This window comes from Mus musculus, chromosome 1, assembly GCF_000001635.26.
Source record: "Mus musculus strain C57BL/6J chromosome 1, GRCm38.p6 C57BL/6J".
Classification (NCBI taxonomy): domain Eukaryota; kingdom Metazoa; phylum Chordata; class Mammalia; order Rodentia; family Muridae; genus Mus; species Mus musculus.
The window spans coordinates 65,340,020-65,354,453 of NC_000067.6; the positions used below are offsets into that span (position 1 = coordinate 65,340,020).

Below are 14,434 nucleotides of genomic sequence, written 5' to 3' on the forward strand. Positions count from 1 at the left end.
ATGCAGGGGTTAGGTAACCCCATTTGAGCCTGGTGTATTAAGGGGTTGCTTTTTTATAGAAAGTATCATGTAAGCTATCTCTTGCCTAATCGCTATATCCAACTTAGAATGCAATTTAGCAGTTTATATTAAACATTCAAAGGGCTGTCATGAATGTAGCTTCCCTGTTATAACTAGAGGGTGCAGTCTCACAGCAGATTATCTGGTCTCCTTGCTCTTAAAATCTTTCTGCTCTCTCTTCCATATTTTCTGAGCTCTAGTTGCAGGAGTTGTGTTGTAGATGTTTTACTTGGGAATGACATGGTTGAGTAAACAGGACTGGAACAAATCCAACACCAACTGACATGTCAATGTAGATGGGGGAAATCTTCTGGGACTCCACTCTTAGATAAAGAGCGAAAGCAATTAATAACTGCTGAGAGGGGGAGGGGTAATCTTCCTCAGGGATGACTGGCAATCTGATACCAGATGGTTAGCCCTAGAAACATACTGAATCGATTTAGCAGGTTGTGTGTGTGTATATATATGTGTGTGTGTGCATATGTGAGTGTGTGTATATATTGTATATATATATGTACTTATATATAATGTGCTTATTCATTTCTTTGTATATGTAACAACAATGTTTAAAGAAGAGTGAGCTGAGAATTTCAGGGGTAAATGGGAAGAATATGAGACAGGAGAGGAAGTGAGTAAATGATGTAACTGCATTTTAATTAAAATTTAAAAAGTAGAGAGAGAAACAAAATCTCAAAGGGCCAATCTCTTAAATGTCATAATCTCACTTCCAAGACTGATGATAAAGATTTGAGTAGGGAAGTTGGTTTGACAATAAATCTTCATCAGTTAGTTGTTGTAATGTATATTATGAATAACTTAAATTGTACTCCAAATCAATAGTTTGTAGAAATCTATCAGTACAAGCAATGGGTAATCTTTTTTGTTAAGAAAAGTAAGAGGCCCCTGGGGCCATTTATCTGTGGGTCTGTGGCAGAAGGAAGAAAGCATATCACAGTAAAGAAAGTGGGGAAGGATAAAAGCATTCAAACCAACTTTTAACAGGCAAGAACCAGCAATAAAGGCTCAGAGTTCCAAGGACTAAGCCCTTGGGCCTTTACCATGTGGAGCATCGAATCTTGCCAAAGGCTGGGGCAGTGACAGATGTGAAGTCTCTCCAGACACACACAGGGCTGACGCAGATAAAAGGTGTAAGTTATCTGAAGTCACGGGGACAGAGCACAGCAAGTGAGAAGGTACCTTGGGGCACATGAAACTCTCATTAGGTATATGATGAAGGTGTAGCAAGCAGGCAGGCCACAGGAAGAAACACTGTCTGGCCATACATACAGGACTCCTTGAGCACAAGACTGCAGCCTGACAAAGGAGCAGAGAAAGGTTTTATATGAAGCCAGATGGCTGGCCGAAGAGTGTCTCACAGCAGCAGGTGGAGAAAAGCCCCTGAGATGCAGAAAGAATATGAGGGTGATGTCTTCCACTTATTTTAACTCTGTACTTAGATAATAAAAGACATATACATTGGAAAAAAAGTAAGTTTGCTTGTAATTGCAGATGATATAATCTTATAGAAAAATCCCATAATCCAAAAAGAAAATTACTAGAACAAATGAATGAATTCAGTAATGTTTCAGCCCCCCAATCTTCACACTAACTGAGGGTTTACCTACATTGATAAATCACCCAAAAAGAGCAACAAGAAAATAATCTCATTCCTGTTTATCACATGAAATGAAATAATTAGAGATAAATTACACTGGGGAGTTTAAGAACTGTACACTGAAACTATAAAATGCTAATGGAAGAAATTGAAGTTACAGATAGGTAGAAAAGTAGCCAATATTAGGTAGAAAAGTAGCCAATATTCATGGATTAAATGAATTAATATTATTAAAATGCCCATAATAACCAAGTTGATCTACAGATTTAACTAGTTCTTATGAAATTTTCAGTGACATATCTTTTTACAGAAATGGATGAAACTATTCTAAAATCTGTATAACCTCACAAAGCAGCACAAATAGCCGAAACTATTTTGAGTGATAACAAAGCTAAAATATTCCCATTTTCTCACTTTAAAATGCATCACAATACTTAGTAACCAGGGCTGCATGATATTGATACTTTAAAATATGAAGTACTATACATTATTGGTAAGAACTCACCTGAATATATATATATACACATACATATATGGTATGAACATCTCATGGGTATTACTCAGCAATAGGAAAAAATCAAATTAGTGATGGAAGTGACAACTTGGATGTACCTCAAGGACTCTGCAGTTTTTTTAAAGTCTCAATTGGTTTACATAATAACATAGAAGACAAAATTGTATGATGGAAAACAGATTCCCAGTTGCCCTGTAATCGAATGCTGGGGAAGAGGAGGGTAAACATGGCCACGTATGAGTAGGACCTTTGCACTGATGGATGTTGTCCATGTCTTGAGTTTAGTGTTAGGCATAAAAATATTTATGTGTAAAGGGTAGATCCAGGTGATCTCAAGCTTCAGGATCTCCATGACACAGGGCAACAACAGGATAACCAGATGTGTCAGTGAGGGTCTAATATTGCTGGGTTCTCAGAAGCCAGAGGCCTCAAACCAGACCAATGACTCATTGCAATGAACATTTGCAAGGGAAGATGTGTGGACAGAAGGGTGTAGTGTGGGACACATGTGACAGTTCAGTTTCCATGATGAGATGCTTTGTTTTTCCTAAGCTTTGTTTTTGTTTCTTGTTTTGACTTTTGGTTTGTGTGTTTTTTAGTTTCTATTGAGGGGGAAGGTGCAAGGGTGGAGATAAGTGGGACAAGGGTGCAGGGTGTGAAGCTCACAAAGAATCAATAAAAAGTTGGAAAAATGTAAGAGTTTTCATGTGTGATAAGATTATAGGTGATACCACTTAGTACATTGCAATTGTATTGAATTCTTGGTTTTATATCTTAATTATGAAAATTTTAGATATAACACTAAAGGATAATGGACGGAGGGTACCTAAATTGCCTTTTACCATGTTTTCCATTTTCTGTGATTCTACCATTTTAAATAAAAAAATTAAAAGGAAATGAAGTATAAAAACATGTAGCATTGAAGATTATGAAACACAGTTTGTTGACAACAGAGCATACGTTTATAATTTTTAAGCCTAAGAACACTCTAGAAGAATATGAAGTGTGTGAACAGAGAAAGCTAATTTGTAGTGACAGAACTTGAAATTGCGGTTGTGTGTGGGTGGACAGTGGGTGTCTTTTTTTTTACTAGCAAGGGGTTTGAATGAACTTAGTGTGTCAAAACATGTCAAGTAGCTTGTCTTAGACTTGCCCATTTTACTGCATGTAAATTACAGCCCATTAAAGCTAGAGAGAACCAGACACAATATTCCAAATATGATGCAATTGTTTTCAACCATTTTCTTTTACATATGTTGACTGTCTCATAGCAAGAGTTCTTTGAAAGCCTCTACATCCTGTACACTGTTGGCTACTCCATCTCTTTTGGCTCCTTGGCTGTAGCCATTCTCATTATTGGCTACTTCAGGTGAGTAGTTGCTGTTGCTTTCTCCCAGAAGGAGTGTTCTAATGTTCATTTGTAGAGCACATCCACTGTGTACCATCTGTGGTCTCTAAGTTTTCCCTATAGAATTTTGTTTTTGCGATAAGGTCTCATGTAGCCCAGACTGGCCTCAGATTCACTGTGTGGCTAATGGTGATCTGATCCTAACCCTGCATGCCTGCACTAACACTGTGCTGACATTGTAGTCTAAATACTGTACTTGGTTTATATGGTCCTAGGGATTGGATCTAGGACTTCATGAATGCTATGCAAGCAGTAGACCAACTGAACAAGATCCTAACGCCAACCTCTCATTTTAGCTTGTATAAGAATTTTAGGGAAACCTATTGCTAATTGTCTTTGACAATTCATTTTCACATTTTCTAAAATCTGAAAGCATTAAGTGTGTGAAGCCTTTATGCTAATATATCTTTATCTTGATCTATTGGTTTGCAAAGTGGTTGGTACTGCATTCAATTTAACAAATTATTCATTCATGGTGGAATAGCTCATTTTCCCAAATTACTTTGATACTATTATATGAAAGTATGTTCCGAGTTCTTTGATATCAGCCCAGAAAACAGCATTACATTTGTGAACAACAAAATTCTATATAATTTAAATTGACACAAAATTGTGACCAACAAAGTTGAACTACAACAGAGAACCATAGGATGGTTATACTACCATACACACAGTCTGCTGTGAGTCCAGAAATTGATGAATGAGGTAGTAGATGATACTCTAAGTGCCCCGAAGGAGCACACAGTGATTTGCACAATGTGAACTAGGGTGAAATGGGAGAAGGAAGGTCTTCTATTGAGACCTCAGTGACACCTAAGTATAAGACGTAAGCAAAGAGCAGACAGGGTAGGAATAATCCAATCATGCCTAAGACAAGAAATCTTGGGTTATTTGAGAACTCAGAATTTCTTTTCATCTAGTGAACATGTAACAGACTCTTACTGATGAGATCAAAGTTAAGAGAGGAGTGGCATGAGGCAGAGTGAGAGAGAGAATGAGAGAGAGAGAGAGAGAGAGACAGAGACAGAGACAGAGAGACAGAGAGACAGAGAGACAGAGAGACAGAGAGAGAGAGAGAACTCCAGCACTGCATGGACACTGTAGTATAACACAGTTTGATAGTTTAGCACAGCAAAAAATGGATTCCAATGATGGTAGGTCAGAATATATTTGAAATGAATACTCACAAAGTTACATTTTGATTTTAGAATCAAACCATTTTTCTTTTCTTTCCGTCTTCCTTCCGTTTTTTCCTTTTCTCTTCCTCCTCCTCCTCCTCCTCCTCCTCCTCTTCTTCTTCTTCTTCTTCTTCTTCTTCTTCTTCTTCCCTTCATCTCCTTCTTCTTCATCGCCTTCCCCTCCTCCTTCTCCTTTTCTCTTGCTCCTCCTTCTCCTCTTCCTGCTCCTCCTCCCCCTCTCCCTCCCCCTCCTTCTCCCCCGCTCCCTCCCCCTCCTCCTCCTCCCCCTCTCCCTCCCCTTCTCCCTCCTCCTCCTTCTCCTCCTCCTTTTGGTGTGTGTGTGTGTGGGGGGGGGGGAATGCCAGGCTTAATCCAAACCATTTTGGTTAGAAACCTAATAATGACTTTTTATTTTTGAGTTTACCATGTTTTCGTGTGTGTGTGTATGTTTGTATTTTCTTCTTCTGTTCTAATTCTATCCAACCTAAATAATTAATGATTTCTCTGCATAGGCGATTGCATTGCACGAGGAACTATATCCATTTGCATTTGTTCGTGTCCTTCATGCTGAGAGCCATGAGCATCTTTGTCAAGGACAGAGTAGCCCAGGCTCACCTGGGAGTAGAGGCACTGCAGTCTCTGGTGATGCAGGGTGACCTTCAGAACTTCATTGGAGGACCATCTGTGGACAAATCTCAGTATGTACGTGTTCTCTTTTCTCTCACTACAGAATTTTTATAAATAAGTTTCACATCATATTTCACCAAACATTTATTGTTTGGGGTTATTTTGTCTTTAAGTTAATTAGATTAAATAGAATATATGTATATGTGTATATATTCCTTTCATGTCTAACCACTCTTTTGAGCTCACTTCAAGAAAATTCTACAAATTGCACGAATGTAATGGAATCTGATGTATGGGTCATGGTAGCTGTCAAGGTTACTTTCAAAAGTAAAATCTCATCAGCAAAAACAGAAGCTTGAGGCTTAAAGGCCACCATATTCAGTTCCTTTATTCTACTCTTGAAGTCTTGACACAACATAAATTCCAAGGCATGTGACATTTTTGTTTGTTTGTCTTTTTGTTTTTTTTGAGTCAGGGTTTCTCTGTGTAGCCCTGGCTGTCCTGGAACTCACTCTGTAGACCAGGCTGGCCTCGAACTCAGAGATCCGTCTGCCTCTGCCTCCCAAGTGCTGGGATTAAAGTCATGCACCACCACTGCCCAGCTGGCATGTGATGTTTAAATGTCCCAGTCTTAGAGTTTAGAATCACACAGTAGTTCGGTAAATTTGCTCATGGGGGTGGGGGTGGAGGTGGGGATGATCAAATTTGGCACCTGGCACTTAATTATAGTAGATTGATTTTCTCCACAGGCCCGGGGAATGGCCGTCTCTAGCTCTGTTTCCCTTTTGACTTTATGCCCTGTTGTTTGATATGGGCCTGACCTGTGATCTGTTTTTCCCAATGTAGTGTAGTCAAGTGACAGGGTACTGGATAAAGCAAACTGAGGGAGTCTGGCCAGGGTTACCTGAGCTCACCTGAACTCAGCAGAACTGTCAGCCGTATATCAACACTCAGATGGGAAGTGTTTCCTGTTTTCAGTCATTAACATTTGGTGTAATTTATTTTGCTGGGGTAGTCACACGAAAAGCCCAGAATGAAACAAATTTGTCATAGAAGCATGACTAATACTAATATTTTCCCTCATTTTTTAATCTTTCTGCTTTCTCCTGATGATTATGTTATTTTTTGTAAAAAGAAAATATTATGAAATTTGGTAACGATTAAAAGAAAGATATGTTATCTTAAAAGCAAAATCAAGTCTGGTAGTTTGCAAAGTCCTATGTTAAGACAACTTGATTCTGATCTTTTCAACACTCTTAGTGTACTCCTGAAGTAAGACATTTTTAATTATCAGAAGGTAAGTGGAAGAATTGTTTTTTTAGGGGTCTCAGCGTGGCATCTGGCACAATAAAATGTCCTAATTCAATGCAATTCTGGTTCATTCATAACAGGTGGGGTGCAAGATCGCTGTCGTGATGTTTATTTATTTCTTGGCTACAAACTATTACTGGATCCTGGTGGAAGGGCTCTACCTGCACAACTTAATCTTTGTGTCTTTCTTTTCCGACACCAAATACCTGTGGGGCTTCATCTCGATAGGCTGGGGTAAGCACCCAGGTTCCTTCCTTTTGCCTGGTTATGAGATTGAGTGCATTGTGCCCTGTCCATCACCAGCCCTCCTTCAGCCATTTTTACAAAAAAAATCCCACCCATCTTATCTTACTATTTTTCTTTTGTTTCATTGTTCTGTTAATGAAATCATTTATCAACATCAATTCTACCATTCTTCTAGGAGTAGCAAACTTTTCAAGCTTAAATTGTGGTTAGTTGTTTCTAGGCCAAATTCTAGCTGTGGAGGAAGCTGGAAAGACTTGTTAACTCTACTTGTTCAAACCTTTCAGGCCCACGCCTTACGCCAGGTCTGCTCTGACAATGACTTCATCCTAACAGTTTTGAAGTTTGAATTTATACAATACAACCATGTCTCTGATTTGTGTTTCTAGGTCAAATAATGAGAGTGAGTGTCATAAGAGCCTATTTTGACTTCATCGAACACATAAAGGTACAAAGTAATTACAGAGCCTTACCATTCTTGGATGGCGATTATTCAAATTACTTTCAGTAGAGTAAATTTAAAACATGATATTCAGCTCACATTTCACAAATGACTTACCAGGACTGAAGCCGTTATTGGACCTGGCAGGATCTCAACATGAGACAGAGAAAAAGATTCTGTGTACTTGTTAGAATTTTAGGGTAAGGAAAGCTCAGAGGTGGTTAAAAGCGAATCGTCTGGAGATTTAGCAGCTGCAGACAGACCTAAGCTACTACTTTAGTGTTTGAATTATGAGGAACCCAGCATAGGAGGAAAGCTCAATTTAGTCTCAGGTTTAAATTGGAAGACTTGTTTTTTTTTTCCCCTCCCAATGAAGCAGGAACATTCCTTTGCCCATTTTGCCTTAAAAATTGTCATGGCAGCAGAAAATGTGAATTACTGAAAAGGAAACTTTTGGATAATTCACTGAAGGTCTTTAGGATGACAAAATGGAATGCTGAACTCATTTTGAAATGATGTTTGTGGGTATGTTCGTTCCTGGAGCAGCTTGCTTGTTTACTTTTTGAATTTCTACATTGATCCTGTGCACTGATCATTTTTCTCTACTTTCTTATGGCTTAGTAAGAAAGCGGTTCAGGCCCCCTCACCAGCTCTTTATTTGAACTCCAAACGCTCAGCACTGTCTGCCCTTCCTCAGTTAAATGCCTCACCGTGAAACCTTGGAGGAGTGAAAAAAGATAAAGGTTCCCTGCTTCTCCTATTCTTTTATGCAAGTGTCAGTTTCTAACTTTTCTTTTACAACTGTCCTTAATTTGTTCACAATGATTTTGTCATTGGGATGATGCAACAGTCAATGAGCAAGGTCTTTTGAGATCTCCATCTCGTAAGGGAGGGTTAAATCCACTAAAGTACACAGGAGCCTAACAGACAGCAGTACATGAGCATCTTTTACTCAACATTAGGTTGATTTCATCCGCACAATGCCACACAATAATAAATTGTGTAGCTCGTATGTCCTCGGACTCTCTTTACAACTCCAGGACTTAAGAGATGTTCTAGATCAGTGGCTCTCAACCTTCCCAGTGCTGTGACCCTTTAATACAGTTCCTCATGTTGTGATGGCCTCCAACCAGAAAATGATTTTCATTGCTACTTCATAACTCTAATACTTGCTACTGTTGTGAATCAAAATGTAAATATTTGATATGCAGGGCATCTGATATATGACCCCTGTGAAAGGGTTGTTTGATTCCCTAAGGGGTTGCCACCCATAGGTTGAGAAATATTTTTCTAGGCGTGTTTAGTGAAAAGAATAGTAATACCCATCTAAGACTGACTCCTGGCTCCTAGAGCAAAACTCTTGAAATATTCATATCCACATCATATTGATTAATAGTTGCTGTCCTCATATTTAAAAAAAACAAGATAAATTTTATTTTTAACAAATCCATTCTTCAATACTTGAAAACATGACTGTGGCTTTGCATGTCATGGAAATACTTCACAGAGAACCCAATTGCACATCTCCTTTCAATGGCATGATTTATTGTAGACGGGAACTTGGTTGCTTTTTGTTTATTGCTCATTTGGGCCAATTACGGCTTTAAAGTCTCCTCAGCTAGGTGAGTACTCAGAAACCTATACATTCATTTTTAAAATACTAATTTTAAAGCCGGGCGTGGTGGCACACGCCTTTAATCCCAGCACTCGGGAGGCAGAGGCAGGCAGATTTCTGAATTTGAGGCCAGCCTGGTCTACAAAGTGAGTTCCAGGACAGCCAGGGCTATACAGAGAAACCCTGTCTCAAAAAACCAAAACCAAACCAAACCAAACCAAACCAACCAAACAAACAAACAACTCCCCCCCCAAAAAAAAAAACCAACAAAAAACCCAAAACTAATTTTAAACACTCCAAAGGAAAGTTTTAATCTGAAGAGGAACCAAGGTTTACCAGAGTGTCATTTTAAAAATCTAGTATTAGATTAGTTAAATATTAAAGTGATTGCTTTTATACTGAGTTTAACTACAAAGATGTAGAAAGGGGGCTGGAGACTGACCAGCAGTTAAGAGCTCAAATCCTTCTTCCCGAGGACCTGGGTTCAATTCCTTTTTTTTTCCATTTTTTTATTAGGTATTTAGCTCATTTACATTTCCAATGCTAAACCAAAAGTCCCCCATACCACCCTCCCACTCCCCTACCCACCCACTCCCCCTTTTTGGCCCTGGCGTTCCCCTGTACTGGGGCATATAAAGTTTGCAAGTCCAATGGGCCTCTCTTTGCAGTGATGGCCGACTAGGCTATCTTTTCATACATATGCAGCTAGAGACAAGAGCTCCGGGGTATTGCTTAGTTCGTATTGTTGTTCCACCTATAGGGTTGCAGTTCCCTTTAGTTCCTTGGGTGCTTTCTCTAATTCCTCCATTGGGGGCCCTGTGGTCCATTCAATAGCTGACTGTGAGCATCCACTTCTGTATTTGCTAGGCCCTGGCATAGTCTCACAAGAGACAGCTATATCTGGGTCCTTTCGGCAAAATCTTGCTAGTGTATGCAATGGTGTCATCGTTTGGAAGCTGATCATGGGATGGATCTCTGCATATGGCAATCACTAGATGGTCCATCCTTTCATCACACTTCCAAATTTTGTCTCTGTAACTCCTTCCATGGATGTTTTGTTTCCTAATATCCATACCAGGTGTGTCACAGCAGCCTGTGACTCCGTTTCATGGAGATCCAATGGCTCTGGCCTCTGCATGTACCCACACATGCATAGCTTACACCTTTATGCACACATGTTCACACAGTTAAAAATAAATTTTTATAAACAATGCAGAGAGGGGTAAACATAAGTAACAACTTTTTTCTCTTTTAACCCCACACAGCCTTGCCTCAGTTTCCCCTCAGATAGTCTATTCTTCTTTCCACTCATTCTCTCATCTACATATCTTTCTATGTTTTAAAATTTAATTTAAAAGGTCTCAGTTTTAGTTTTCATCATTATGAGTATGATCCTTAGCATTTATATATTTAATTTTCAGCTGTCAGAAGAGGTGTCTGTTTATTAATATATGAAGTACTTATTCTGGTTATTTCATCTGGTCATGGACCCGTTGCCATCTTTTCAATGTAGAAAAATGTCACATCCTGTTTTTTTTTTTTTAGATCATCGGCAGGTATAAACACTTCATTACCTATATATAACGTGTCACCTGTATATAATGTGACTTCGGTTTAGCCAATTGTTTTCAATTATTCATTTGGTGGTAAATTAAATATGGAAGTATTTGTGAACATCCCTACTTTAGTTCACGTTGTGTCGCTATAGCGAAGTAGCTGAAGCTGGATAAAGAATAAATGGAAGCAAGCAAACAATTCTGGAGGTCTGGGAGCGTCTGCTTCCGGTGCAGGCTTGACAGCAACTGATACGGTGTTGCAGCGTATGTTATGTAAGAGAGAGCAGATGTTGAGAGAGGAAGCAAAAGAGTGGGCCAAGGATACCGACTCTCTTTATACTTACTCCCTGTTTTCTGAGCGGTCAGTTCAGTCCCTTGAGTGTGGACAGATGCTTCTGTTTGGAGTCGAATTAGAGCCAAGAAAGAACAAACTCTTTCTGAACTTCCTGACATCAGAAGCTTCAGTGTCTTCCTCTCCCGCCTTTAGAATGTGGAAGTTTTCTAAATGTACTGTTGATTGAACAGTGTAATGATTTTAAGACCACAGCTTCTTCCAGATTTTCTCGTCCTTGTGGCCACGTTCCTTGAGAGCAGGCCTTGGTGTGGCTAGTCAGAGTGGTACACCCTCTGCATGGTTATGGCTCTGCATATTTCAGTCTCCTCCGAATGTGGTTTCCTTCTCCACCCATGCCAGGAAAACTTGATGAAACATCATCACCTCAGACTTCCAGGGGCAATTTGTCCTTTAGACTGCCACTCGTTTCTCAAACTAACAAGAGGGCATTAGGTCCACGTTTCTTATTGAAAACAGTATTTTTTTGTGTATCAATTTGTTTTCCTCTCTTAAGTGCTAATATTATAGCCACCTGAGGGGAAAAACAACAAGCAAACAAAACAGTCTTTGATCTGAAAGTAAGTATGGGCTTCAAATCTTTTTCTGTTTTCAGGATTTCCAGCAGTATTTGTTGTGGCCTGGGCAGTGGCACGAGCCACTCTGGCGGATACCAGGTTAGTGGAAATCAAAGTGGGGTGGGGGTGGGGTTCCTGAGGACTCTGGGTTTCTGTGGACTCCGGCTTTGACTTGCCGGCTCTTGCTGATGGCTGTGCTCCTATGCGGTAGTCAGGTGAAGTTGCCTGAATGCAGTGGTAGATGCTCACACGTTGCCCCGAAGCTGGAACCAGTTTAGCTCCTAGTAAAGGTTTAGAGGACAGAAAGGCTCACAGACTGGATTAAGTTACTGAATTTTATGAATGATATAATTGATTTAAAAACTATGATGACCAAAACATGTCTATGCCCATCATTCTTAACATTCCACACTCAACCTGGAGTTTGCATTTGTATGTTTGTGTGTGTGTGTGTGTATGTGTGTGTGTGTGTGTGTATGTGTGTGTCTGAGGCTTGAACCCAGAGCTTTGTACTTTCTAGGCACCCAGTCTAGCACTAAAATACACCTTTTTTTAAAAAATTAATCATTCAGTTAATTTACATCTCAAATGATATCCCACTTCCTGGTTACCTCTCCACAAGATCCCCATCCCACAACCTCCCTCCTCCTCCTTTGCCTCTATGAAGGTGCTCACCATCTCCCACGCAACCCTTCCAGCATCCCCCTACACTGGGGCATCAAACCTCTACAGGACCAAAGGCCTTCCCTCCCACTGATGTCAGACAAGGCCATTCTTTGCTACTTATGTGTCTGGAGCCATGGATCTCTCCCTGTACACTTATGGGTTGGTGTTCTAGTCCCTGGGAGCACTAGGTGGCCCTGCCAGCTGATGTTGTTCTTCCTAGGGGTTGCAATCACCCTCCGCTCCTCCAGTCCTTCCGCCACCTCCCCAACAAGAGTCCCTGAGCTCAGTCTGATGGTTGGCTCCACATATCTTAATTGCCAGTTGCTGGCGGAACCTCCCCAGGAGCAGTCATACCAGATTCCTGTCAAAAAGCGCCTCTTGGCAACAGTTTGGTGTCTGCAGACAGGATGGATCCCCAAGTGGGGCAGTCCCCGGATGGCCCTTCCTTCAGTCTCTGCCCCATTTTTTTTTTTTTTTTCTGTTCTTTCTTTGGACAGAATCATTTCTGGGTTAAAAACTTTGAGATGGGTGTGTGGCCCCATCCCACCACTGGGGGCATGCCTATATCCTGGAGGTGGTCTCTACAGGTTCTATCTCCCCTTCTCTGCTAAAATCATCCCCATTGGGTCCTGGGAGCCTCTCATTTCCCTGGTGTCTGGAACCTCCAGTGGCTATCCCCGGCTCCTCATCCCCCCATGTTACATATTTTTATTCAATTTCCTGACCCTCTGCACCTCTCTCCTGTTCCCTCCAGTGCCTGATATGCCCCTCCCCTCATCCCCTCCTCTCTCCCTCCAAGGTGCTCCCCTCCCTCCACCTCTGGTTCTATTTACTTACAAAACCAGCAATACTTCATAAGATACCTGATATGGTTAATTTTAAACACCAACTTGCTCTAACTTTCAGTGAAGAGAGCTCTCAGTGAGGAATTGTTTTGAGATGCCAAACCTACCCCTTTGTGGGACTGGCCTACATCTTAAGAGACACTTGACCTATAGCTGAACCCAGGCTACACTCACAAGTACCAGGAAGGACCCCATGACTCCATAGCTACTGCTTAGCAACAGTCAATCAAAGATTAATCTGATTGTTTCAGACCGTTCATGGTTTGGCTTCAGAGCACACACCTGTTGGATTACAATAGTCATACAATTAGATGCTTGCCAGGCTGAAACTCCCTCACTTGCCCACCGTTTCCAATAATGCCTTGTCCTGCTGAGGTCTTGGAGCTTCACCCTCCTGTTCTGCTATGTCAGAGGTGGTGTGGCCCAAGCTTGAGTTTGTAAATAAAGACTCTAGTATGATTGCAGTTGACTCCTTGGTGGTCTTTTGGGGTTCATGGATGCTTCCTGGCAAAACAGTTTAAATTAGGTTGGCCCATTAGCTTGTCTATGGAGGAATACCTTAATTGATATAGGAAGATCCTGATGACTGTGGGCAGCACAGTTCCTTAGGCAGGGGTCCTGAACTATATCAAATAGAAGAAATCTAGCTGAGTACCTAGCACATAAGCAGGCAACATGAGTCCATTTGTTTCTTTCTAACTATGGATGTGATGTGATAGCTGCTCCAATTCCTGCCTTGGTTTCTCTTTGTTGATGAACTATAACCTAGACATGTAAGCCCAACAAATGCCTTCCTCTTTAATTGCTTCTTGTTGGGGCATTTTATCACTGCAACAGGAACAAAACCAGAGTATCTTATTACTTTGTTCTTGCTTCATTTAGAGGAGATAGGGATGCCAGCCAGCGAGTGGGGGGATCTGACACTTCTTTCTTCTACTTTAGCTTCATCATTCAGAAGGAAAGGTGGGATGTGCAGTAGAAAAGGCAGCAAAAATTCACTTAAACGTGTAGGGTCCAGGAGTCGCCCCAGAAACCACACAAACACCATCTCAGCCAGACGGAGATCATTTATTGAACGCACCCTCTAATACTGATTGATCTGGATCACAAAAAGGAATAACCTAATTGTGGTACCAGTCTGTTCTCAGGGAAGGCTTTTTATAGGGAAAAAACAGACTCAAAAGTTTAAAAGGCAAGGAGGAGAGCAGTATTACATCTCACTTACTAGGCAAAGTATTTTCAGCTGAGCTTTAAGCTGATTGGTCCTGAGTGAGCTAAGAGGGGTGGTGATGGGTGGTGAAGAGTGAGATAACAGAGCATGAGTCTTAACTTATAGTCTTAACTTTTTGGCTTAATAGTAGCATTCTTCAGCACTAGCCACAAAAACCACAATGAGCTCATAAGGAGTGTAGGAGGTTCTGCCTGGTGGTCATTTCTGACTCAAA

General features: G+C 40.7%; 1 protein-coding gene across 7 annotated transcripts in view; it reads left to right on the top strand.

Annotated features, from left to right (window-relative positions):
• Pth2r (parathyroid hormone 2 receptor) overlaps positions 1–14,434 on the top strand; it is a 109,344-nt gene that overhangs the window by 59,738 nt on the left and 35,172 nt on the right. For all 7 annotated transcript variants that reach the window (XM_011238473.1, XM_011238474.3, XM_017319688.1 and 4 more), the window contains 4 exons: positions 3,461–3,558; positions 5,288–5,477; positions 6,794–6,947; positions 11,517–11,577. In XM_011238473.1, coding sequence (XP_011236775.1) covers positions 3,461–3,558; positions 5,288–5,477; positions 6,794–6,947; positions 11,517–11,577 — 503 coding nt within the window. The remainder of the gene's footprint in view (positions 1–3,460; positions 3,559–5,287; positions 5,478–6,793; positions 6,948–11,516; positions 11,578–14,434) is intronic.